At 42.6% G+C, this 18209-nt stretch overlaps 1 protein-coding gene across 4 annotated transcripts in view; it reads left to right on the top strand.

Moving 5' to 3' along the window:
- The window catches only part of GPD2 (glycerol-3-phosphate dehydrogenase 2), a 112565-nt gene that overhangs the window by 36796 nt on the left and 57560 nt on the right, over positions 1-18209 (top strand). For 3 of the 4 annotated variants that reach the window (XM_077320005.1, XM_077320006.1, XM_077320007.1), the window contains exons 4-6: positions 12202-12326; positions 14481-14578; positions 17490-17653. In XM_077320005.1, the coding sequence (XP_077176120.1) occupies positions 12202-12326; positions 14481-14578; positions 17490-17653 (387 nt within the window). Of the gene's footprint in view, positions 1-12201; positions 12327-14480; positions 14579-17489; positions 17654-18209 lie in introns of those variants that run through there. The other variant, XM_077320008.1, reaches the window with a different exon arrangement.

Below are 18209 nucleotides of genomic sequence, written 5' to 3'. Positions count from 1 at the left end.
TTGTGGCAGGTTAATACTGGCTCTGCTTAGCATTTTAAAAGCCTTAAAATTACAGGCGTTTTTTGGGGAAAAACACTTAAATTTTGCCTACCTAGATGTAGACTGTGGCTTTTGTCTAGACTTAGGTTTTGGTAGTGAGAGCATGAAACCTTTGTCCTTGTGCTTTTCTTTCAAACTCTGGCTTCATCCTACTACTTCATTTGCTTTCATTTTCTGGGATAGTTGCTGCTCAGTAGCTCAACGGCTGCCCAAGCACTTGTATTTGCTGATAAGCCATAAGTGCAGGATGGTGATTTGCCTGCCAGCACCCTCTGCTGAATTGGCTGCCACCTGTCTGAATTCCAGCATGCTTTAGATTCTCTTTCTGAAAGGAAGGTATCCCAGCCAATTAGCAGGCATTTTGAATTTTTACGTACTGCTTCTATGCTCCTGGCATGCACCCTGTAGTTTCTCAGCTTGGTTGCTCCTTGACTTGGCTCTCTTGCGATATGGTTGTATATTATGGAGCCTTCTTTCTATTCCTGACAATTCAACACATTCACCAGCTGATCCCTCTTGGCACTCATGTGTGTTTTATTTCCTGCGGACTGTGCCTTGTCCTGAACTATGCCGGGTTGTTCCTCACCAAGTTGCACATTTCACATGGCTCCAGGACAGTGGTTTGTTCTACAACTTTTTCCACTGCTGTATATTCCTGTGGAAAAAATTCCATTAAAAATGCATTGTGTCCTAAAATTGTGTCCTAATGAATAAATGAATAAATACAGTACTGGTCAAACCAGGTACTTTCAAAGTTGTAATTAGCTTTCCCCTCATGTGACTGTCCCTAGTAACCATAGTTATTACATGGCAGAGTCACATCATTTGAAAGCCAGTGTGGTATAGAGGATAGAATGCTGGACTAGGATCTGAGAGATCTAGGTTTGAATCCCCAACTCTGCCATGGAAGGTAGTTGAGTGGCTTTGGGCTACTTACATAGTGATGTCCTAACATAGCCTTCCTCAACTTTTTTTTACCATTTTGAAACCCCTGAAACATTCTTCAGGCTTTGAGAAACCCCAGAAATGGTGCAATTATCAGGCAGTATATAGCTGGGAAGCATAGCTTTGTACATGCCCTAGCCTTCCCACCCCCTCCAGTCCGATCCTTGGCCATTTCAGGGAGGGGTTTGTGGGTAGACATGACTATACATGATCATATCACCCAGTAAATGTTTTAACAAATTAAAAAATATATAAAACATTAAGAAGAAGAAGAAGAAGAAGAGTTGGTTCTTATATGCCGCTTTTCCCTACCCGAAGGAGGCTCAAAGCGGCTTACAGTCGCCTTCACATTCCTCTCCCCACAACAGACACCCTGTGGGGTGGGTGAGGCTGAGAGAGCCCTGATATCACTGCTTGGTCAGAACAATTTTATCAGTGCTGTGGCGAGCCCAAGGTCACCCAGCTGGATGCATGTGGGGGAGCGCAGAATCGAACCCGGCATGCCAGATTAGAAGTCCGCACTCCTAACCACTACACCAAACTGGCTCTTAACTAACTAATCATTGAGGAAACACTTCCAGGGCTGTCAAGAAACCCCAGGGCTGTCAAGAAACCCCAGGGTTTCATGAAACCCTGTTTGAGAAGCCTGTCCTAACCTATCTCAGAGTTGTTGTGAGGATAAAGTGGAGGATAAGTGAATGATGTAAGCCTCCTTGTGGTGTTCTGGTAGAGGGAAAGGTGGGGTGGAAATAAAAAAAAAGCAACAATAATTGATACAATAATATTACATACTCTCTATGAAATATTCTTCAGAAATTAAATATTGCAGTTCAACTATAGAAAAACATTGAGGCATTTTATATTACAAAAAATGAATGCTGCCCTTTGTTAGTTTTGCTTATACTAATTGTAAATCGAAGAAACACACTACACTAAAAATAAGCTGAGAACACTTTAAAAAATGCCTGAAAACTGTATCACTACGCAAGGCAGATTGAACTTCTTACTCCGTTCCTTTTTGCTTCCTGATCTTTGTCTTTGTAAGCTTTCCTTCATTTGTGCTGTTCCCACGCAGCAGAAATGCATGCATCAAGACAAGAGTGGGAAGGGTGATCGCAGAAGTATAAAATTTCCAGACGTTTTGAAGCTGTGGGCAAAATGTTGAAATTTGAAAAATGCATTTTGTAATTTAAATGGTATAGTATTTGGCAGAAACAGTCTCATAGTCACACTAGGACTACCGGTATATTTTGGAAACAAGTTAAACTTCATACCATTGAGAGCATCACATTTTGAAATAATGCTTTACTAAACATGTCATAGCTTGCTAATTGTTCTCCTACCTGTTCGTCTTCATATGCTAACAAACATATTCTTGAAAATATGAAGTATATTTATGTATGTAGGAGAATTCTGTACTTCCTTGAGACTTCTGCTCAAGGTGGTTTGTAATTTGAACCAAGTAAGAAGAAGAAGAGTTGGTTCTTATGCCGCTTTTCTCTACCCAAAGGAGTCTCAAAGCGGCTTACAGTCATCCTGTCTTATCAGATTTGATGCCCAGATGTATCAGATGGCCCAGGATAAGAAATATGTGAGTTTGTGATATGCTCTAAGAAATGTTCCGCCAGGGGACCATCAATTCTTTTGTGAAGTATATGTTCAGAGAGTCTTAATTCCAGAGGCCTAGTAGTCTTGCCAATATGAATTTTCTGCATCCACCTGCTATTGCATAGACCACATGATCACTACATCATGTTTGTTTGTTTATTTATTTATTTATTTATTGCGAATTATTTATTGTTGTGAATTTTTCAAGATAGCATTGTTTATTGTCAGCAGGATCAGTGGAATATTTCACGGATTTTGTTTTGGGCGCAACTCCATTTCCCCTGCATGCCTGTCATAGCATAGCTTTTTGAAGAGTGGCCATAGCTGGCGAATCAGTTGGTGCAAATAAACTACATGCCTCAGGGGAGACTTGAGCCTCTGACTGTAGGTCAGGATCCAGTAGCACTCCAGGCTCCAAATGCGTTCCCTCAGGAGGAGTGCAGCTTCTTCCAGGACAGGCTGACTGCAATCCATAAGCAGCTTCTCCATTGATCTGGAGCAAGTCAGTTTTGTCTGGATTGAGTTTCAGTTTAGTGTCCCTAATCTATCCCATTGCCTCCTCCAAGCACCTATTCCAGACTTCCACATTCCCCCCTGACTTAGCTCATAATGGGGACTGGAGCTGGGTGTGGTCTGCTAATTGTACTCCATTAATAATTCCTACAATACATTTTTCTGTGGGGAAAAAAACTTGTTTTAAAAATGTTTCCACTTTTTCTAAATGTGAAATTATAAGGGGTTTTAATATTTCCAGTGGAAAAATAGGATGAAACAGTTCTCAGTTGGGAGTGTTTTTACAGCCCCCCAAATGTTGCCAGTACTTCTTTGGGGGGGGCAAGATCTTCACATCTGTAGCTAATTGCTACCTTCTTACTGCCAGAGGAGAAATAATGCCCCATATTTCTCTCTCTCCACAATCATTTTGTTGATAGGAATAATCTAGGGCAGTGTGTTTGTCTAGAACAGCCTTCTCAATTTTTTTTACTGTTGACAACCCCTGAAACATTCTTCAGGCTTCAAGAACCCCCAGAAGTGTGATGGTACAGAATATTATTTATTTACCAGCGAGAAAGCCCGCCGCAGCCCTAAATGCAGTGGGCCCTAGCGGGACAGGTATGTGTGGGATGGCAGCTGTGCCGAGGTATGGAGCAGCCTATCTTCCCCTTGCCCACTTCCCCTCCCAAGGCGGAGGGGTGAGTGCGTGTCACACTTAGGGCTGGCGGGCCCGGGGCCGGCTGCTGCTGCCACCACTGCCACCTTGTCCTTGACCTGTCAGGCAGCGCAGCCACGGCTGTGACCTCTTCTCCGATGGCACTGGGGGCTTTTTGCAAGTCCGGCCACCGCCGCCGCCGCTGTCCCCATGCTGCAGGCTCCGCTGTACTCTCAGTGCCGCTGGCATGGCCAAGCGGAGCGGCGGGACGCCTCAGGTGCGTCGGCCACAGCAGCAAAGCTTGTGTGGGGCAATGGCCATGGAGAGGCTCATGGCTGGCTAGGAAGGGCGGTTCCTCCAGGGGCTAGCCCAAAGCTGGCCCCACCCTGATTGGCCTGCGAAGCGTGTCCGTCTGTTCCGAAACTGAGCCCAGACACTCTCAGGGCCCTGGACACATTCCACCCACCAGCCCTTTTCCCAATTATTATAGGGCCACAATGGTTAGGATTTGATTTCTTACCCGCCACTCCCAGCACACTGGCTTGCAGCGGGTTACAAACAGTAAAACCCCACAATAAAACAGTCCCCACCTTAAAACCCTAACCCTCCCAAATAGTGAACACTAAAAGCTCCCCTCCCCCTCCCCCCTCGCTCAACAATCTCCCACCTGGTGCCTCAGGGGGATATTAATGGGGAAAGTAGCTTGCTGTCCCGGCTAAGCTGAGGAAGGGCCTCTGATCTTCACTACCTTGGCATGTGGGGACACCTGCTAATGGCAGCAGTTTCAGGAAAGTGCACATTGAGATGTAGGGAGGGAACTCTTGGATTTCTACCTCTGATTGAGGCTTTCTTTCCTGAATTCTGATTGCCTTAAAGCTGGATGCAGGAAGAAGAAGGCTAGTCCCTCCTCCCTCACAGGGTAAAAACTATCTTCTATGTGTTGAGCGAATAAAACCAAAACACTCACAACCGTGAGGCCTAGTAGAACCAGAAGAACAGAAAACTTAACACAGTGGGTAAGAATGACAGGTCCACAGTTATTGCAGCACTGAATCATTACACCTGTTTGCACTGTATCTTAGAATATGCCCCCTGGGGAACATCCTGGTTGGCCAACTGATTAATAGTCCCCAGCCCCAATGAAGTGTGATTGGCCTTGGCCATTTCAGTCCTGGTTCTGGCCTGGTAGAATGAGCTCCTAGAGAACACGAGGGCCCTGACAGAGCTGACACAGTTCTGCATGGCCTGCAAGATGGAGCTCTTCCGCCAGGCATATTGTTAAGGCCAGTTCACTTGGGAGAATGGGAATACCACATGGGCCTCCCCTGCCAATTCTGGGGTTCTCCTATTCTACTAGCTAGGGAGACAACTGATACTGACTTTGTTTTTTAAACTAATTTATTTAACAACTGTGCTGCTAGCTTCTACTGAGTTCTTAATGCATTTAATTTATAAATGTATTTTAGTGTGGTTTTATTATACATATTGTTGTAAGCTGCCTGGAGATGACTGACACAACAGGGGCAGCCTATAAATAAATAAATAAAATTTGGGGAGCTGTCTCAGTTCTTTGTGGTGTCTAACATGGTCTCCAGCCTGTTTTTACTCCCTCTGTGCCCTCATTGTGTAATCATTACATGGTTAAATTTTGCAGGAAATTGGGTTGGTTTGCGGGGTGTTGTTTTTCCACTGGGAGGCAGCAGACCCTTGCATCCCAGCAGCAAAACAGCCAAATTTCCCACAAAATCTTCTGCCTCACAGTATTTGTGCATTTCACCATTTGCTGTGATCTCAAGGAAATATCCTCCATGAATGCTGACAGTCTACTGTATGTTTGTTAATAATGTACTGAACAATTATTTTTGGCTTTTACTATGGGGAGACACTGGAGCGGCAATTTAAAAGGAAAGAATAAAGCAGAGGAAAAGCAAAAAGTGGTAAAAAGAAAGTGCCACTGTGTGTTCTTGGTGCTATGGGGGGGGGGGGGCAGTCGGGAGGGTTTTTGAAATTCTGACCCTGCTGGTAGACCTCCCAATGGCACCTGGGATTTGGCCACTGTGTAACTCACAGTGTGGGACTAAATGGGCCATTGACCCGATACAACATGGCTTCTCTTATGTTCAACATCTGCACTGGTTACCAATTTGTTTCCGGATCAAGTTCAAACTTTTGGTTTTAATCTTTAAGGCTATATGTGGCTGGGTCCTATCTACCTACGGAACCGCTTAGTTGCTTATGCCCCCTGCAGGGCTTTTTGCTCTGCGGGCATAAACCTACTGGTGGTTCCGGGCCCTCGGGACGTTCGCCTGGCCTCAACCCGGGCCAGGGCCTTTTCGGCTCTGGCCCCAACCTGGTAGAATGAGCTCCCGGAAGAGCTAAGGGCCCTGTCGGAGTTACCAGCTGTCCGCAGGGCCTGCAAGATGGAGCTCTTCCGCCAGGCATACAGTTGAGGCCAGGGCGGGTGGTCCTGATATCCGATCTGGGCCCCCTGGGCCTATTTGACTGATCTGCCTGCCTCACTCACATTAGGTAGGACATCAGGATGGATAATAGAAGCCAGTTGTCCCTCGGCCAGTTGTCCCCTAGCTAAACGTGGGGCTTAGACATTGTTTTTTGCCTGCTGCCTCTATATTGTAGATATTGAATTACTTAAAACTAGGAAAAAAGCCCATTGTATAAAAAATACAATGGGCGCTAGCAGGTGGGGGCAGAGCAAGGGACAGGTGAGGGCAGTGTGAGGGAAGGAAGTGTACCTGAAAGAGGAGGCATTTTCGAGGGCGGGAGGCGGCGGCGCGGCGTCCTTGTCTCAGCGGCGGCCCGGGAATAGAGTGGAGAAGGGAGGCCGTGGCTTCGTGCAGCGGCTCCCTGGCGGCCTGGTGCTGTGCGCGGCAGCGGCTCCTCGGCGGGTTTTTGTTGTTGGCGGCTATTTTTGAGTTCGAGCGGGCCAGTGCGGGGCTCCCTTTGCCGGCAGCCTGACGCGTCGGGAGGCGCTTCGCCGGCAAAGGGAGCTACCAGCACGGCTCGCGGTAGCCCCCTTTGGCGACGGCCTGATGTGTCGGCGGGCGGTGTTAAGATTGGGTTTTAAAACTGGGTTTTAATTGTGGGATTTTACTGTAACGTTTTTACTCTGTAAACCACCGTGAGCCTAAAGGAACGGCAATATAAAATTTTAAGTAATAAATAAATAAATAAATAAATAAAGACTTGTAGTTCTGATGGATAACCAATAGGAGACGCTTTGCTGTGCTGTGAGATTTGTCCCTGACTTTTATAGGATAGGAACAGGCAGCCCTGATGCCTTTCTTACAAACACCTAAATGAAATACAAAGAAGGTAAGTCACCGTCTGCACAGCATTCTTCTGGGTTTAGCAGAATATTTGTCCAGGCAGTTTGTTGGCTGGTTAATTGACTGATATGCTGATCGTAGGATAATCTGACAAAGACGCAGAGAGTCCTGTCCAGGAATAGTCAGACATGAATGGATAATGAATATTTGGTGAAGATGGATCATAAGAGGCAGCAGAGGAGACACCATAAGCAGAAAGAACTATTAACAATCTAGGTGCTGTCTCTGGAAAATAATCTCTCGTTTTGACAGTGTGTGTATTCACACACTAGTGTCCATGATAAATGATTTTAGTATTGGCAAGATAATTGTTCTAGTGGCCAAATTTTGATGTTTTGCCTGTCTTCAGGAGGGGGAAAGTTCTCACGTGAGTGCATCAATCTGAAAACCATTTGGGGAGCTTGGTCCTGCAATTGTTCATTGTCTTCCCTGCCACCACAGCTTTTGCAAGTGGGCTATTAGACTAGTATTGCAGACAAGCATGATAGTGATAAGATAGTCAGTTTGGTGTAGTGGTTAGGAGTGCGGATTTCTAATCTGGCAAGCTGGGTTTGATTCCCCATTCCTCCACATGCAGCCAGCTGGGTGACCTTGGGTTGCCACAGCACTGATAAAGCTGTTCTGACCGAGCAGTGATATCAGGGCTTTCTCTTACCTCCCTCACAGGGTATCTGTTGTGGGGAGAGGAAAAGGAAGGTGATTGTAGGCCTCTTTGAGACTCCTTCGGGTAGAAGAAAACTGCATATAAGAACCAGCTTTTCTTCTATGATGGCGATTATGGTTGGGATGTTAATTTATTGTTGTTGGAAGAGCTAGAGAATATTAAAAAAATTGAAGGTAATCTATATTTATACTTCTTTCACTATATATGTTGAATGTATCAGTAGCTTTCTGAAGTATGAAACAATCAGGCATTTGGTTAATGGATTGTGTATTGTTGCTCTTCATTCGTGGGATTTGCTCTCGTATTAAGTTTGATGCTTCACTTAACAAATTCGGCTTTCTCTGTGTTTGATAGGTTTTTGCCAAATTATTCCTGATTGTGCCCATTAATCTTCAGTCACTTTTGACGAAAATAAATTGCTCTGATCTTCTAAAAGGAGTAATTAGATTTTTGAGGACACAAAAGTTTAGGGAGCCCAAGAGAGGCGAATGTGGTTGTTCTATTATAAAGTACTGCAAAATCGTTTAGGTAATGCTGGCTGGAGGACTGAGAAGAGTGTTGAATGGCTGCATTTCCTCCCTTGATATGCACAGTCATGTTACTCTCCTCAACAGACCCTGTTTTTGTTCGTTCCTTCCTATTCTCCCTACTTGTGTGCTTTCCTTTCAGAAATTGTCACAGAGAGAATTGACTATTAATAGTTGCAACACTTAAAAAGGCTTATTACTTTATTTAAAGATTGTTGTATAAATTTAGAGGTTACTGTGTAACTATGATTTACCTTCTTCCAACTAACATACTTCTACTACTTACCTTAATTGGATATATTTTATGAATTATTACATTTTGTGAAACAGGCTGGTAATGGTTTGTTTTTGTGGGCCTGTAGTTGATAATCTCCTCCTCATAACTCCATTAGTTCACACTGCTGCTATTAATGGTTTGCCTATTTTCTTTTAAAATGGTTTCACAAAACTTCAACTAAATGAACAATTTGGGTGTGAATTGTGTACGCATCTCTTCTGCAGCTTTTATTTAAAGCAAAGCTATTGAATGTGTAAAATATTCTAAATGTGTTGGCAGCTAAAAATTGTTAGTGAACATAAAAATTGCTTTACTAGATCTTTGTCTGGGCTAACTATTCTAACATGTCTCTGGAAATCTCCCCAAAATGGGGAAATCTCCCCAAAAGTGTTAGTTACCTCCTGCTGTTTGTCCCCAAGGGCAAGTAAAGTAAAACATTTGACATTGCCTCTCAATATAGACATTTCACTTTTAACCGATCCTATGTATTGGATTGGTATTACGTGTCAAAGAGTCAGTAGGGATATCCAACTATAGTTAGCTTGTAGTACTTCTTGATTTTGAAAAACAGTTAGTGGGCGCCACCATAAAATGGCTGCCAAGGTAGGGTGAGGCTCAGTGTTAAAATATTGGAGGACTGTATTTGAAATTCCCCTATGATGGAAGATACTGTTTCCAAATGGTTGTTCCCTGCAGACATAACAGCAATGCTTCCAAGACTCTTTTGAAGCAATTCTTGTATCAGTAAGATAGCTGAAAATCATAATTCCCCTTTGTTTTGGGGAAGAGGTGGTTTAGGGGAGAATGGAGGACCAGGAAACACTCTCAGAGGATGCTGTGGTTCTCATGAGTGCCACACTGGAGATTGCTGGCCTGTGGGATAACTAAAGTCACTAAGCTTTTGATAGGTTAAACTGATCCCTATAGGGATAGGGAGGAATGACTTTCTATATTTATCTACTTCTAGGATTCCATCAGAGCTGTGTTATTCAATGGAATAGATTTTGCAGTTTATCATATGTTTTCCAGCATGGCTAGTTTGTTAATTGGTCATGTTAATTGCCTGCTGTCTAGCCCAGCAAAAGCAGAAAAGTCACCCAAATACAGCTATACTGGTGTAAGCAGGAACTTCATATGAGTCTTGTCGTATCAGCCTGGAAGCTGTTCTGATTCCAGAGTTGTTGTTGATATTTGACAAAATTCTTGCTTATAGAGCTGGATGTGCCTGAGTTGTCTAAGTCTTCAGATCAACTAAAGATGTCATGTCAGTTGCTTTGAAAGCCCTGTGGATTGAGAAGTAGAGTATACACTTCACTAATAAAATCCCCAGTGGCCTGGAGACAGGGGACTACTTGTTATGAGTATTCAGAATTACTGTCTGCTATAGCTGTGGACATGTAAGACCTGTCTCAAGCCATTTTATTGACCACTTACAGCAGCAGTAGTCACACTAAGAACAACCCTTAGAAGCTGAGACCATAAATTAGCATCTGTGCCTTCTTTCTAGATCAGTATTGAATGATGTTAGGCATTTGTTGGAAATCCTTACAGAGAAAGAGCGTGTGTTGGTGGTTGGTTTTCTTATACAAGTAGTGGCTTCTATCACAAACCTTTTTAGAGTTCAGCCTTCATTGAACTTGATATGTACAGGTAACAACTAGGAGGTTGGAAACATATATTTTGTCCTTAATGGCCAGAGGGTTAGTATCTCAAGAATCAATCCCATAGTGAACCTATGTAATTTGTCTGAGATCCATATTTGCAGGTTGGAGGGCAGTTTCATGAACTCTGCAGTTACCTTCTCCTGCTGATTTGCAGCCAGACTTCAGATCCTTAGGTGGATCTCTTTTGGTCCACAATATTCAATTGCTCCTACTTCAAATGTCTGTTTGGTATCTCACCTGTGACTCCATGTAATAAGTTAGAGGTTAAGTCACATGTTGGATTGCCAGCATGAGGCTGGCACCAAGTGGAGACCCACAGGTGTGGACCCCCTCCTTGCTGGTGAAGTATTGATGTCATGGTGACTGTCTAGCATTTGGCCCAAAGCCTTATGATTTAACCAGAGAGTTCTGGCCAAATTGTTGGCAGTATGATGATATCTTTTGGTCATGCGTGATTATTATTTTCCTCCCATTCAGCTAAGAGGCAGCAGGAATGGCTGAGGGGGAGGGCAGGACCTGGCATTCCTGATGATATGAGGAACACACCAAAGCACCACTAAATGTCATAGCTTATTACAAAGCAAATGCAGAACTGATTGCCCTCTAATTCTTACTTCCTGTAGCTCCTCCCTTCTAGCCAGCAGGGATCTTCCGTAAGCTTTCATTTTCTATGTTCCTTATAAGGATGCGTCTGTAAATGAGAACGGTTGCCACTCTTATAGATTATAATAATAATCACTACACAATTTAAATGAAGTTCTTTCTGAATTGAACCTGGGGGTGCATATTGATGTAATACAATTAATAATTGCTGATGTTTTGCATACTACCTGTTAAACTTAGTCTGCTAAGTGCATGATATTTTGATATATGCATTTTAATGTAATAACAATAATAACCTTTTATTGACATACAAAAAGACAAAAAAAACATCATAAAGTGTTAATTCGTCTACAATTGTGAGAAAGTGTATTTTAATGTTAAAAATCATCTTGATGTGCTTCGTAAGGTACTCTTTAGGTTATACATGCCTTCAGTTGCTTCAGCTAGGTACAATTATTTGATTTAGCTTTACAAATCTTGGAGTTTTGCCCTTTGTTTTTCCTCATAATAATTAATAATCATGACTTGAAAGCACTTCTTGAAACTCAGTTGAACAATTTTGGATCTCTGTCCAGCAAAGAAAAGTTTGTCATGACATCTAAATCATACTGTGATTTCTCCTTTCGCCCCCAAATGATTACTTCAAATAAGGGGATTGTTTCTTCTGATGTAAACTTGCATAGTTTAGGTGATCAGTTGGATTATTTACAAATATTATGAAGAGCTTTGCAAAGAAATGTAATAAGTTGGAGCCTCATGAGGAATCACAGAGGGAGATAGAAAAACTATTGAGAAATCTCCGGCAGAAGTCGACAAAAACTCTTAGAGGCTTGAGTCAGTTTCCACATTTTCCTCTTGAGTTTTTTTTTGAGCTGCCTCTCAGTGTTCCAAATACAATGAGTATACCCATTCCTCATCAGGCTTCCCTTTTCTTGACTCTTGTTCATTTTAAAACTTGCAAGCAGATACTTATCTGCGTACATGGGATAGCTAATATTACAAAACTCTGGATTTTTTCCCAGCAGTTTAATAGACATGTGACTATGAAGGTTGCTATTAGAAGAGATAGTTCAAGAAGAGAAGTAGGCTGTTTTGTTAATAGAATCTTAGCTGCTTCCATACATTATGTCTACTATAAAGTACTTGGCTGTGGTTATTTTCATTTATCCCATTTTTTTTCAAATAATAAAAAGGATTTCCCAGAAGAAGCCGCTGCTCTTTGTTGCCAAAGAGATAGCGCCGTGCACTCTGCATACAAATTCTTCCATGTTCAGAGCAATTTTTCTTGTGACTGTCTCTACCCTAGAGAAGTGTCTTTAATGAATTACATACAAATTGTGTAATTTAAGAAGTTAATTTGGTTTTCTGGTTACGCAGGCCTAAAAACAGCCCTTGTAGAAAGAGATGATTTCTCATCAGGGACCAGCAGCAGAAGCACTAAATTGATCCATGGTGGAGTGAGATATCTTCAGACGGCCATCATGAAGTTGGATTTTGAACAGGTAATTGTTTTATGATGGTAGCTGTAAAGCAAGAGTGTCAAACTGAACCCTTCCCCCCTCTGGTTCTAATTAAATTTATATTCACATTTATGGTATTATTTGTGGTTCTGAGCGCCTTTTTTTTTTTGCCTGCTACCAACAGTATATGTAGAGAATGGTTTTCTTGCTAATCTCAGAAAGAAATGGCAGCTGTTGATAATATTTAAACAGAACTAAATTTAAATATTGCAGTTCCCAAAATATTTGGAAACCAAAGCATAATTTAAAAGAGACATTTTTTGGGGGAGGAGGATTTTTGTGTGTGGTCATGATGCCTTGTAAGATGCTTAATTTAATGAATACAAGTGCATGAATAGGCCATCTATCCCCAAATAGAGGGACCCCAAGGCAGCTTACAAAGCACTTCCTGAACCAATGCACATAAAAGAAACACCTGAGCCTGACGGTAGGGTTCTGTTGATGTATGGCTAGCCGGTTTTAGAAGATAGGGCCGGGGGACTGCAGGGATCCATCTTCTCTCTCATGCTATTTAACATTAAAGCACCGAGAGAGAGCTTACTGGGGGATTGGGATGCCACCATTGTGTGGATAGCATCCATCTCTACTTCTCCCTAAGAGCTGAATCAGTTGGATCTGTGGAAGTCCTGAACAGTTGACTTGATGAAATGGATGAAAGCCAGTAAACTGGAACTCAATCCAGTCAAGATTGCAGGGATGCTAATAAAATATTGAACAGTTTGCCTGTTGGAGGGGATTGCATTCCCCTTGAAGTAGTAGGTTCATAGTTTGGGGTTTGTGCTAGATCCTAGTATACAGTTTGAGGCTCATATCTCTAGCCTGGCACCATAAAGGTAAAGGCAAAGGTATCCCCTGTGCAAGCACCCGGTCATGTCTGACCCTTGGGGTGATGCCCTCTAGCGTTTTCATGGCAGACTCAATATGGGGTGGTTTGCCAGTGCCTTCCCCAGTCATTACCGTTTACCCTCCAGCAAGCTGGGTACTCATTTTACCAACCTCGGAAGGGTGGAAGGCTGAGTCAATCTTGAGCCGGCTGCTGGGATCAAACTCCCAGCCTCATGGGCAGACAGCTTCAAACAGCATTTCTGCTGCCTTACCACTCTGTGCCCAAGAGGCTCTTATAGCCTGGCACCATAGTGTCTTTTAAAAGCTTTGCGTGATATACCATTAAATTTGCATAGTGTGATTTGGCTGCAGTGATCTGTGATCTGCTATCAAGTAGGTTAGATAACTACAATGCATTTTTGTAGGGCTGCCTTTGAAACTGTCTGGCAAATTATTTGAACAGTGGCAACAGGATGTTGTCAGATACTGGATACAGAGGTTATATTGCTCCCATACCCTGGCTGCTCATTTCTTCCTGGATACAATTCAGAGTGGTAGTTCTTACGGGGGACTATTACCCATCCTGTCTGTTTTACCAGTCAAAATCTTCCTGCCAAGCACAGCCTTCTTTGCCTCTGCATAGGGTTTTCTCAGCAAGTTGCGTTTTGAAGTTTATTTTTTATTTATTTGCATTTATGTATCACCCTTCCTTGTGGCTCAGGACAATTTACAGAAAATGTTAGGTGAGTAACAGAGTACAGGATAAGTTTGGTAACTGTGTCAACAATCTTAATATCATCAACAATCATAACATAGCATGTTCAGGAAACTGTATCAACAAACTTAACGCCAGCAACAACCTCATCACTTTACTCTAGGTTCCATGTAGAAACTTTCCCCTTAATCCAAGCTTTTTGCTAAAGCTTATTCTTCGGAGGCAAAGGGCTGTGTGGGCTGTGTGACAATTTTAATTAAAGACTGCTGATTCATGTGGTCTGGTGTCTTTTTAAGAACAGGGAGTAGAATTAATCCCCTTTTGAGTTTTCATAATTTTCAAGTCACTGTCCTCTTGTAAAATGCTTGACTGTAGTTCTGCTTGCTCAGGTATAGAATAGTCAACACAGAGGGAAATTCAGCACTCTGGAGAGAGTGTGCTACTGGGGTTTCAGATGTTCAAAATTTTGTGACATATGTGTTTGGGAAAAGGATAGGAAATTCAAAAGGGGTCTGCCTTGGTCATTTCAGATAGCATAATGTCGGTTTATTGGAGCCATTATTAAGAACTGGTTCAGTACATTTTATATTTTTTAGTACAGAATGGTGAATGAAGCCCTCCGTGAACGTGCCAATTTGCTGGAGATTGCCCCTCATTTATCCGCTCCTCTCCCTATAATGCTTCCTGTTTACAGGTAGGTCATCCCAAGTTTGTTCTGTGTTATTGAATTATAGCAGTATGGAGATGCTAGTTGGAGATGTATTTAGTATGCCTTTGCCTTATGATTTTAAACTTGTGACTGACTTTATCTTTGTGGAGGTGAGAACTGACCTGCTGTATTTTAGAAATTTACCATAGAGTGCTGCCTATGCTATAGATTGCAGCCCCAATTCAGTTTTACTAATTTATTAAAGCATTTATTGCCTGCCTTTCTTCACACACCATAGTGGAACTTGGGAACAGTAGCAAAATGAATTGTAATTGTATTGAGTTTTGATTTTCACTAACAAACCCCGAATAGTTGCTTTTTAGATGTAGTGTTGTGCTAATTACATGTTAATTTGTTGTAAATATGTATTTATTGTAGAGGAGATGTCTAAATGCTAGAAGGGGGGAAGAACATAAACATATTTGCTGCTTTGTACAGAAAACTATTAACAGGCAAGCTCACTTTCCTGATTCTCCCTCTGAGACAGAGGACATGGTGGGTGGAGGCAGGGCTAATTCTTTCTGTCTTCTTGTCTCCTGCTTTGGGTGATACCCACTCTTTGGTCTTCTTCCTGTCTCTGTCAGGAAGAGCAGCTAGATAGTGTGCTATTTATAATCTTCCATATTCTCCTGCTTAAATTCTGCTTCAGTTTTATTTCATCCACTCCTGCTTATCTTTCCACTAGATCAGTGGTTCTTTTCCTAATGCCACGACCCTTTAATACAGTTCTTCATGTTGCGGTGACCCCCAACCATAAAATTATGCAAGTGTTCTTTCACAGAAATTAAACCATTGTTTAATCCATTGTTCATGATTGTATATAAATTGTTTTTTCCCCCTGAGTTTTCTCAGTTCAGTTTTGCCTCTTGTCCCACCATGCCGATCTCATTCTTTTCCACTACTCCAGACAGATGAATGCTCTCTCGATCAACCCCACAAGGCTGTTGTGTGGATGGCACCCCCCCCCCAGCCAAGCTGCTTACCCTGCCGCAACCCCTGTAAAAGGGTTGTGTGACCCCCAAAGGGGTCCCGACCCCCGATTGAAAACCACTGAACTAGATCTTGTCCCTCTCCTTCTTCTGTAGCCACTATTGGGCTATCTGGATAGGAGGGAGAAAGACTGAAAATAAAGGGAGCTGCAGAGGCCACTTTAAGACCCCAGCTGGTAACATCCTAACTCTAGGCACCGCATCATGGCAGAGAAGGGGCAAGATGATGGGCTCCTTTCAAACGATGATCTGGAAGCCCCTATCCTGGCCACAGCTGATCCTAACCCAGCTCAACCAAGCAGCGTGGCTTGCAGCATTCCAAATTGGGCAACTGCCCATTCGACAGACTGGGTTCGACAGACTGGGAGCGAGCCTGCAAAGTGCTCCATAAAAAGCCATGAAAACAAAAACACAGTAGAGGCTGCAAGTGGCTCATCCACAACAGCTGTTTCTGGTGGCCATTTTAATTCTTCACTGCTGGTTGGGGAGGGAGCAGGCTGAACCTAATACTAGCCAAGGGGGTGCTGTAAAGGAAAAAGGCAGTGACACCAGACCTCTATGGTTAATGTATAGAGCCCCTCCATACTGATTTATCCTAGGAATTTATGCAATTTATTAGGCAGGCTAAGTGTGAAGAGATCTCTGGCTTTTCCCATTTGGGGGAAGGGACCATTTTTTACAACAACTCCATTCCAGCTGTCCTCCTTCTCCTTCATCTCCTAGGCATTGTTGCTAGAAGGATACTTATGGATTGGCCAGGCAGTCTGAGAGAAAGAGATCAAGAAACTGCCCCCTTAGAGTAGACACCTTGGATGAGGAAGTTAATGAAAAGGAAAGAGGGGAATTCTTATCTGATGAGGAAGAGCAAGAGGACATTCCTTGAGCTATTAGAGAGCTTTTCAAAGTAGAAGACTATCAATAACTCCTAAATAAGTCCATAGCAGCGTTGGAGCTGAATCAGCCCATGCTTTTTGAGGAGCCCAAGCAGGAGTCCAATAATAGCTATATGTGCCTTCTCACGTGGCTGGTCCGGGACTACAAGCTATAGCCTAAACATCCCTGAAGCTGGGATCTACATGGAAGATGGGGGTTGGTGGAAGTCCTACCTCCTCATTCAGAAGGCGGAAGTCTTCCCTCCTGAGTTGGATGGCGGAAATCCTCTTCCATTCTTTGCAACATGCAAAACCAACTCAGTGCTTGGCATCCTCCTTCTGGGGAATATTTAAACCAGACGGAGAATGATAAGTGTCTTGCTGTTTTATATTAAACTGTTAGTGATACATTTCTTTTTAGTGTATATGAACTTATATCATGTCAGGTTACTGGTCTGTATAGCATAATGTTGTCCTCACTGAGAGGCAGGTGGTTATCCAGGGTCTTTTAAAGAAAAGGCTCTTTTTCAGTATCTGCTGTTTGATATCTTGAAGATACCAGAGAATGAGCCTGGGAATTTCCATATTCATAGCATGTGCTGTACCACTGAGGCACATAGACATGCTGTGCCATGTCCCTTGGCTGTATAAAGACCTTCTAGTAAATCATGACTGCAGTGAGATTTGAACAGAGTACCTACTGGTTCACAAACTCTTAAAATCAATAAATATGTAAGTGCTTCTATATTTTTTTGTATCTCGTTCCGGCTTTCTGACAGGTAAGGCTGAAATGCAGCTTTTCAAATGTCACATACTGAGTTTTATGGAAAAGTAAGGTTGAGAACTGGAGTCTCCCATACATCTGAACCTCTTCCAGCTCTTCAGCTATTCCAAAGCCATGTTGCCATTTTCACAATCCTTGCAGAAAAGATCACAGGGCTTATGTCATTCTCACAATATGTGCTGCTTATAATGAGATTATGCTGAATGTTATGCAATCACAACATTTCTTTTTTGTTCCTTCTTCTCTTGTAGATGGTGGCAGCTGCCATACTATTGGGTAGGAATTAAACTCTATGACCTTGTAGCAGGAAGCCAGTGTCTAAAAAGCAGCTATGTGCTTAGCAAATCAAAGGCTTTGGAACTCTTTCCCATGTTGAAGAAGGACAAACTTGTAGGTGCCATTGTCTACTATGATGGTATGTTATATTTCTATTTGGTGGGTCTCCTAAAAGCTGTCTGTTCTTATATAAGTGCTAAAAGCTAGATAACTACAAGATGTTACTTGTATTGGTTTGCTTGACACGGTCCTGCAGAACTGCTCATTATGTAGTGCAGCTGATATTCTTTATCTGTATTATATTGCTGCAGACCCATTGATGAGGGGGGACTAGATATTATGCCTTGTTTTGCTCCACTCCGTTCTATGATTTGGGTGGAGGAATGTGTATCCATGTATATTCATTCTTCCTTGGCTATAAAATTTAGTGATAACTTGCATATATGTGTTCAGACCTAATACTATGATTTAAATATTTGTATTGCCTTAAAAAACCCTCAATATTTTGTATTGGAAAAACATTCAAGTTCCAGTTGGCAAGTGGTGATTAATAGGGATGGGTACAAAACGCATAACAAGTTAAAACTCATACTGAATTCTGGCCGGATCGGATTTTGGGAGGTGACATTCAGTGACATTTTTTGTTCAGTGGGATTTTCCAGTAGCCTAAGGTCTCCCTCTCACTGTACCTTCCA

The sequence above is a fragment of the Paroedura picta genome, chromosome 2, assembly GCF_049243985.1.
Source record: "Paroedura picta isolate Pp20150507F chromosome 2, Ppicta_v3.0, whole genome shotgun sequence".
Taxonomy (NCBI): domain Eukaryota; kingdom Metazoa; phylum Chordata; class Lepidosauria; order Squamata; family Gekkonidae; genus Paroedura; species Paroedura picta.
This window is presented reverse-complemented; position numbering and strand designations above follow the sequence as displayed.